This window comes from Lygodium microphyllum, chromosome 6 (assembly GCF_053477565.2).
Source record: "Lygodium microphyllum isolate KBCC chromosome 6, Lygodium_microphyllum_v1.1.10, whole genome shotgun sequence".
NCBI classification, from domain to species: domain Eukaryota; kingdom Viridiplantae; phylum Streptophyta; class Polypodiopsida; order Schizaeales; family Lygodiaceae; genus Lygodium; species Lygodium microphyllum.
In genome coordinates, this window is record NC_141140.1 from 17,003,329 (window position 1) to 17,013,020 (window position 9,692).

Below are 9,692 nucleotides of genomic sequence, written 5' to 3' on the forward strand. Positions count from 1 at the left end.
CAATCTAGAAATATTTCTACTTCTAGATTTTCAACGTTCCATGGAGTCTTCGTCACTCACTTTCGACGTGCCTCTCGATAAACAATAAACACGGTCCTTGTCGAAGAAACAAGACCAGCCTAGAGATCCGAGACCAATAGGAGTCGCGAGTCGTGACGGAGCAATTGTTCGAGTGTTAAGAATACATATTACTCTACGCGTACGGAGGACTAGGAAATGAATATATGCAAGCCGACGCACAAGGAACACGTTCCTTCCAACCCATGAACTCGGAAAGTCAGCGACCTATTCTAACTCTACGTGTGGTTTACGTCCATATCGTGTCGGTATACCGTATTCATAATTCCTCTCTCGCTCTTTCCCAGGCAGTCTCCCTCTCCCTCTCCTTCTCTCCTTATATATGTGTTATGTGCATCTCTCCTTCTCTGCGACTCGGTTTCTGATATTCGCATGTTTAAAGGCCGGCCTAGCATCGCTCGTAATTATCATCTGCATCGTCGTCATCCATCATGCCTGCTTTGGATATAGAGGAGGGGACCTTGGAGGAGCAGGTGGAGGCTCGGAGATGGGAGATCAGCAAGCAGGTGCGAGCAGCTCAGCAGCTGGACCTGGCCTTCCTATTCGACGCGACGGGGAGCATGGGGCCCTACATGGAAGCTGTGAAGGAGAAGATCGTGGAGATAGCCAGCGACGTGGCGGACTCCTTCCCGGACGCCATGCTGCGGGTGGCCTGCGCCTTCTACCGGGATTACGACGACGCGCAGCGCACCGGGGCGTGCTGCGACTTCACCGTTAACTTCCGTGGCATGAACAGCCAGTTCGCGACGGCAGTGGCAGCGATGAAGGCGGAGGGTGGGGCGGACCAAGCGGAGGACGTGTTCAGCGGCTTGGAAACGCTGTGCACGCACCTCAAGTGGAAGTCGACCAACCGGGTCGTGTACCACATCGGCGATGCGCCCTGCCATGGGAACCGCTTCCACGGCCCCGAGGTCGGGGACAACTACCCCCAAGGTGATCGCGACGGTCGCTCCATCGAGCACATCTTGTGTAAGCTCCGGGACCAATGCCACATCTCCACCTACAACTTCCTTCACCTTAACGACACCACTCGCAAGATGCTGGAAGAGTTCCGCAAGGCCGCGGCTCACGCCTGCTGGGTGATCGGAGAGGACGCGCTGCCCCCGCAGGAACCCAGTAGCCATGGCGGCGGCACGTCAGGAGTGCAGATCGACTTGAACGTGGCCATCGCCGCCAAAATTGTGGCCACCTGCAAGGCTACCATCGCACGGAGCTTGGTCGCAGCGTCCAAGGTCCCCCCCGGAGTCACTTTCAAACCGCTCCCCGTCGATTCCAGCGTACCGGCCGACTGGACCTGCATCATGCCTCCTAAGGATGCCCAAGTGTACAGATACAAGAGGTACGATGACCTGGACGACATGCTGCGGCTCATCAAGGCAAACCGGAGTCTACATCTCCGAGCCAAGCTTGTGACTGCCTCCGTGCGAGTGGCACCCTGTCCTTTCAGTGATGCCGGGGTCACCCGCTGGTCGTTCTATGCCCACATGTTCTTGAAGCAGCAGTTGGACACCAAGGTCGTGGTAGTCAAGAGGTTCAAGGATCCAGCGCCCAGCACGGCGCCGGGCAATGCGACCTATAAGATCGATGTCGAAGCAGTGCATGCTAAGGAGAGGTACTTTGAGCAGATGGAGGCCGAAGCCGTCGCCTCTCACCTTGCAGAAGCCTTCAACGACGAGACGGGGCGCATACGCGGTTGCATGGCGAAGGAGGTAACCATGGATCTCGTCCTTTCCTTATATTATGTATTCCCTTTGTGGGACTCTTTAAGGCCCTTGATCCCACACTAATAGCAGCTTGTTTCTCCGTGTAATCTACTAGCTCGTCTTTGCAAAAGTTAGCACCTTGCGCTTGCTTCCCAACCTTTACTATAACATGGAGAAGGTCCTTACCGGCCGATGGACAAACTTCAATACCAACGCTGGATACAGCAACGAGCAGACTTACACAGACACTGTCCAGGTGTGCAAAGTAGTACACCCCTGCTTCCACCGTGCTTTGCTTAATTCCCTTAAGCCATGCCTTGCTTAATTTCCTTCGTGTTTCTCGTTACGACCTAATTCTAACCTAACTATAACTGGTTCGGGGTGTGTTCCAGGCTTTCTCCCATTGGACTCACGAGCGCTCCAATGGACTGGTCATGGTGACCGACATTCAGGCAATAGAGACCACCGGCCCGGCGAAGGAAATCGCGTTTCTCTTGTGTGACCCGGTTATTCATTCAACAAACCTCCTCCGCTTCAAACGCACTAACCTCGGGGAGAAAGGATTCGAGCTCTTCTACAAAAGCCACGTATGCAACACCTTTTGTCAGCAGCTTGGCTTGCAAATTCCTCCACAGTCATCGACTCAAGGCACCCAGAAGTAGCGAGCGCGCGCGCTCGACCTTACCGTATAAACAGCACTGTTTGCGTAATAATCACCCCAATGCTACTAGTGTAGTGTTTGGAAAGCCTAGTAGTGTGGTCATTAGGCCACCTGGGATGTCGAATAACGTCGTATTGTAGTGCGGAGTGCGGACGACAACTAATGCATTTTGGTTTCGGTTTGCCCATTACTCTTCTAAATCGGGCTCTTTACCAAGCACAATAAGATCCAATCATACAAAACGCATGCATAGATTTATGGTGCGCATGCGCCACACGCACACACATATGGGGGGAGGGGAGATTTCATGAGCAATACATAGCAACATATTGTTATCAGCTTACATAACTCTAACCTCTCAAACAACATGCACGTTTGTTAATGCCACAACCATATGTAGACGCAAATAGATATAGTGGACGAATTAGCATAATATCTAGGTTAGAACATCCTTAGTTCGAGGCGACAAAACTTATTAAACATAATGCAACTTGTTAAATACGATTTATGCCGATAGTACACATGTTAAAAGAGGTGAACACAAACCATAAAGCACTCCAACACCCACTACTGTTGATTACTAGTGCTAAGAGAGATGGACACAAACCATAAAGTACTCCAACACCCACTACTGTTGATTACTAGTGCATGCTTAGATAATTGATGCCAAAGATTTTACTATGAGGAGATATATGCAATAGTATCACGGTGTGGTTACTTACATTTACCACAACATGTTCACCATGTTCACCCAAGAAGGGCTAGACTATTTACGTGTCTTGGCTACCCTTCAAAACGAATGTTCACCTAAAACAGTTCACAATAGACTCATTTAGACCTAGTCTTGTGCTACTCACTAAATACTTGATCAAAAACTTGTCATTCATTACTTCCTTGAAAGATACATCCATGTTACCAACAGATACTAAGCTCCACATACCCTTGTAGGTTGCTCAATTGCTGTACTTATTGCAATTCACACCACCTCTCAACATGTTGCAAGAAAGCATTACCCTCTCACATGGTGCAACACATTTGTAGTGCTTCTTGTGGCATCTTTGTTCTACATCTTTATTATCATCATGCATCTAGGAGTATACTGGGACCTTTGATGGTGAGTCATGGCTAGTCGACAAAGGGCTATATCTTTTGCAAAGGATTTGAATGGGAAAGTTGTGTATGATAATGGAAATTGCCAAGGATATGATCCAAGAGATATCTCCAATTCCCTCAACTTGAGTAGATTACTTAGTGAAGGGTTTGACAACTTCTAGCCACTGTAGCTTCCTTTGCTGCAATCTGCTTGCCCAGATGAGTTTGAGATCATGACACTAGGCCAACAATCAATAGCAATTACATGACAATAGTTGATAATTGCATTGCTCAGGTTGATGAGGCCATTGATACAATAGGGGCTAGAGACTATGATAAAAAAATCAATGATGATGAAGTAGATGCCCTCTCAAATAATGAGGAATGTGATAAGGATTTGAGATTGCACACACAAATACAATCTCTTGTTCTTTTCTAAAACCCCAAGGATCATGCATGTTGCTCGTTTTTTAACCTTCTTTAATCAAGCATGTATAATTGCATACATTAAGGAGACTCAAGAGCAAAAGGCTGTCAAGCTAAATACCTTTTGTGGTCATTCTATGAAACAAATGAAACACATGTTCACTTTGTCCCTAGTATGCATAAGCAAAGACTAATATATTGCACCTAAATACATCATGAGTTGGCAATAGATTTCACATCCCATTTTATTCTGTAAGTGAATCACACTTTGCATACATGTCAATTAAAGCATTTCTAGCAACAAGATTCTCTTCACAACCATTTTTTATGACCTTAGCATGTATTTCTCTACCACAATCCATGGCTCCCACAATGCCACAAGATTGTACACTACATACAAGTGTGATTGTATCTATGTACACACCCTCATGTTGCATCTCTTGAAAATAAGATAGTGCTTGCTCACCAAGGCCATATTCAACATAGCCTGTTATGAGAGTGTGCAGTTCATGTGATAATGTCTCTCACTACCAAACAATCAAAAATAGCTTGAGCTTCAGCAAAGTAATCCACATTTAGCATATGTATCCACTAGACCAATGGCCAAAAATTGATCTATATCAAGTCCCACATCGAAAATTTCCTTGTGCAATCATTGGCCCTTCCTTGCACTTCATCAACAAGCCCTTGGTTAGTATATTCTCCAATTAATGTAGTCCATGAGAAAACATCTTGTAGGCAAAGCTTAAGCTTATCAAATATGTCCAAGAACACCACATTTGATTGATGCGCATGACCATCAAAATACTACCATCCCAACATATCTTCTTCAAAACCCTCCTTGACAATCTCTTGCATGTATGTACGAGCCTCTTTCCTCTGACATCAACCTTTTACAAACTTTGATCATGGCAAAAAAATTGTAACTACTAGGCTACACATACTCTTCTTATATTTTCTAAAAAAGGTCAAAATCATGTTTAAAATCTCCATTTTCAATGGACAAAAAGCATATTGTCCCTTTATCTAGCATATGGTTCTCATTGTCCTTTAACATCGGCAAAAATAGTAGTGTAGTAGTTTCATCCCCTCTTTCTTTGAAATCGTGATTATACATCCATAGATAGCATATATCTCGCAATTTTATACTAAGAGATCACCCTCAAAAGCATCTTTGTGGGACACAAAATCTTCTAGGACCACATCTAATAGGTGCATAGTTCATCCTCCTCTTTCTATCCTAAGTACCAACAAACCTTTACATTTGTACCACAATATCCATATTCTTTCAAGCATTTATGCACCTCTCCACTAAAATAGTCATAAGTGTTGACTCTATCTTAAGCATTCCTGCCATATATTAGATTGAATAGCATCTTCAACCAACACATCTACATCATTAATCAATGTCTTTGCATCATTAGTACCCTTAGTCAATGTTTCATCTACATCCTCAACTGAAGTAGCTATAGATAATATATGTGTATCATTCAAAAATACATTAGACAAATCATCTACATCTTGAATATATTGAACACCATCCAAAGAAACAATTCACAAATCCAAAGTTCATCCTTCATAATCATTATTGAATCTTGATGTAAAGCATCTTCTTTAAGTTATGTAATCAACAAAGATAACTCTTGCATTTCTTGTAATAATTCCACTAACATTGATTTCTAAGACCTTGTAGTAACTTACTCTAGATCATCATCTTGTTTTAGATCCTTCATAAAATACTCTTTCTTTGGATTTTTCCTGAAGTTTCCCAATGTTGTACGATGTTTCTGCCATATGTATCAAACATGCATCCTAATTTCACTCACCATCATCTATTAAAAATACACAATTATCTGATCTTGTGAAACAACATCTAGTTGCATTTTCTTGTCATAAATTTTGAGATATTTAGATATGTTGTTCAACTAATTCAATTGATCCAATTCACTAATATTGAATCAAGAAATTTTATTTCTAACTTCTCCATGGCTTCTTATTATTCTATATAGGTTACAAGTGTTTGAAACACATATATCATATTCCCCTTAAAGAATCTATTTCCATCCAATTGGATCCTAATATCCTTACAAAATGCATCTACATCTAGACTTATTACATATGGATAGAAGAAACTATTCTCTAGTTGAGAGAGTTAGCAGGCACATGATGGCCTAATTGGTGACTTAAAATAGCATTTATAGAATGGCAGCTAAAAGAGGTCATAAATTTTGATGGCATTACCATAGTAATACAAGGTTACAGATTAGCCATGGATTATGGCAAAAGGACTTCATGACAACACACACACCACAAGCTATAAAAGGATTAGGAAAGAAGTAATGTGTTCCACTTCTCTCTTTTGGACTCTTCCTTCACTACCTCTTGCTTGTCCCTCTCCTCTTAACTCCTCACCCTTCCTTCTTTCTCTTTACTTCCTCCTTTGACTCACTATTTGGATGTTAAACTTTCCTGGACCATGATAATCACCATATAACACTTCAACACAATGTACGTTGCAAGGTTAGCCAAGTTAGTTCAATCCATTGTCATGCATTCTTCAAGTAATTACCTTTTGAGATGTACTCTATGTTTTGATGTTTGTTATTAGTCCTTGTACAATCTTGAAATAATATATGAGCATTTCTTTTTCTTGATGACTTATTTTTCTGACTAGTGCAAAAGGTAGTTAACTCTGTCAATACTCTCCATTTTTAAGACAATGATGGTAGCACATCCCTCTCTCAAATTTGAATATGATAAGACTTTGTCATTCCATAGAGTTGGTGCAACTAGTTTGCACCTAGTGGCCACAAGCAAAACTTGGATCCAATTACACATGCAGACCATGCTAATCTTTTCCACATGCATAGGTCTGCACGCACATGCATTTGTAGGTCTACTAGAGGTTGTCCAATCTATGCACTCATGGTGGTTTGGGAATGAGCAGTAGCATGGAGTTCTATCTCTTGAGGAAACTTCATTCCTTAGCGATGAAAATTTCTGAGTGAAACAATCCGCTTGGTAGCCCAATAAATAGTGCTTGCACTATGTCTCCAAATCTCAAGATATGTACCTTGGTCCACTAATCCCTCCTATTATGCTAGTAAAGCAAGCAGATAAAAAAGTTGCATTAGCTCAACTAGTAGTAGTCTTACCAATTCTGTGTTGTGGTATCCTAATTAATACTTGGATGGTCGCTTAGGCAGAAGTTTTGTTTTTGAATTTTGATGGATCATTAGACAAGGACTTAGATGCCTTGTCTAATGAAATTCTAAGACTTATATACTGTTAATTTCTTGCCCAAGTAGATTCCACCCATAAGGTGGTCATATTCAAGTCATTGATGTGGAAAGAGTTGGTGGTTTAGCTCATACTAGAAAACAATTGGGTAATGTTTAATAATTCTCGGACAACATTTCACTCCCGGTTCTAGCTAGATCACAAAAATTAGAAAGAATTTGTAGGCTAAAATAAGATAGTGCCACAATTGGAGCTATACATCTTGGTTTAAAGTCTTAAGAGGATGCATGTCTTAGAATGCCCAACGTAGTGGCAAAATGTTGCATCCTCTACATGTACAAGGCCTGAATAGGAAAATCCAAAAAACCTTAGCTACAAAAGACCTATTTGTTAGCAACCTGGGTTATTTCTATCAATGTAATCTCTACATTTGAGATGTTTCTAACCAAGAAGAAGTCAAAAAAATGAGATAATTGGTCAAACCCACCACTGACAAATCCCGTCATATAAAATGCAATGACTTTGATACAAATTCTGACCTAGAGGATGAAAGTAGCAGTGAGGAGGAGGACTTTAAGGAAGAGGAATGTTGGAAACCAACGAAGTCTAAGAGGAAGGAGAAGGCTCGAAAACCCTTAGAGACACTTGAAAACATGCCATCAAACCCTTTGGTTTACTAAGTGTAGTAATCTAGGTTACCTAGTTATTGAATGCAATTTGAATCAATGGTAGTGCAGCATTTGCCATATGGCTACCCATTATACTAAAGTTTTCCAATATAATGCCTAGAGTTAGATGGGAAATTTTGGGACTTGGTAAGGCACATGAAGAGCATAGTTGGCTAGTTGAAATCACCCGTGACCATCTACTGCTGTGGCCTTGAGAGTGTCATAAATACAAAAAGATTATTTGTTTCCCGATATAGGCTACAAAGGATGAGAAAGACATCGAGGAGGTAAAGGAGGATATTATCATCACCAAATAAATAACGTTTCTTTTGTATGTAGGAAGACCATTGGAGATTTGAATGTCTTGAAGCCAAGTAGTATGATGCTCAAAAGTGATAAGAGTCAAGACTAGACTCCATCACCATTTACCAATAAGGTGAAAATCAAAGAGCTCCCTAAGTCGGAGGTCAATGTGGTTACCCAATCAAGCAAGTCACTAAAAGGCAAAGAGGGCAAGCCCATGGGAGTTTCCTAGGCTAAACAGGAGAAAGTCTATCACCAAGTGGTTGTGTGGATGGCAAAAGAATCAATAGTAGTGAGATATTAGTAGATATTTCCAATAGCAGATTCAAGACATGTAGACGCAAAAGGGACCATAAGAATATCAGCACCATAGCAAAGACGACTACCGATTATGGGCCCAAAACCAATATTTTCAAGACTAAAAGTAACTAGTGGAGTACCGGTGATGTTGTAGAATCCACAGCTGATTCCTAGCCCTAGACAACTCATGAGGGTAGAAGGGAATTAGCTTACTACCCAAACCAAGGCTTTGTCCTCCTACACAAGTAGTTTCAACCAAACTAGATACCCAAACTTCATGAGATCTAGTTTCCATTACCATTTTCCAAAGAGACCTACTTGTTGGCATTGTAAGCTTCGGTGTTTGCGAGTGTGTATATGTGAAAGCACTCTAATGTGCTTAAGATTGTGTGGTGCATGAATATGGATGAGAGATGTGGAGTAAAGTGTGCCACATAGGGCACACATGTAAAGTGTGGGTTGTATGGTGTCACATGGGGACACACATGGAAAGTGAGGGTACATAAATGAGGCCTTATCTCTTCTATAAAAATATAGCCATTGTATGCAATGAAAAATAAGAAGAGAACATTTGTTGAGGGTGCATATTGTTTGCCTTCTCTTTGTAGCCATGGAGTTCCTTGTCTATTACAATCCTCCATGATAATGTATCAATCATTTTTTACACACCATGATCAACCCCACATTGGGATTATTGACATGGTATCAGAGCTGTGGTTAGGGCTCTTGATCATGGTGATTTTTTAAATGTATGTAGCCTATATCATCGTATGCCCTTAGTATGTTTTAGCCATTATTTCCTTAAAAATCTTGCACACTCATTACTATTATGATTGCAAATGAGGGAGCTGAAAATTTTTAGGATTACAAAGAGGCCATCAACATCAAATGAAGGAGCTGTGTATTAGGGAGGCTAAAAATGGATTTTTTCACACAAGCCATGGAGCCATTGTCAAAAAAGAAGCTACTAATAGAAGTCAAATGTATTTGGTCATTTTGCCTCTTGATTATTGTTGTTGAGCATGGAATAATGCTCAAAGAACAGAAGGGTTTCTCTTTGTGGACATTGTTGTCCTATTGGCTCCTGCTATTGAGCAAGGAGCATGTAAAGGTGCATATGCTTGCTGTCATTGGAATGGCAAGTGGTGTTTGGTTGGATAAAATCCAAGATGGAGCATGTCGGGTGAGGCATGTCTCATGTGTATGCTCAAGGAAGAGAAT

The 9,692-nt window shown here is 41.7% G+C and overlaps 1 protein-coding gene across 1 annotated transcript; it reads left to right on the forward strand.

Annotated features, from left to right (window-relative positions):
• Positions 1–345: 345 nt before the first annotated feature.
• Positions 346–2,627, forward strand: LOC148034331 (uncharacterized). The gene is made up of 3 exons (XM_087679285.1): positions 346–1,787; positions 1,897–2,037; positions 2,174–2,627. Exons 1-3 carry the CDS (start codon positions 510–512, stop codon positions 2,441–2,443), a joined length of 1,689 nt encoding a protein of 562 aa, XP_087535411.1. The 5' UTR covers positions 346–509; the 3' UTR covers positions 2,444–2,627.
• Positions 2,628–9,692: the final 7,065 nt, after the last annotated feature.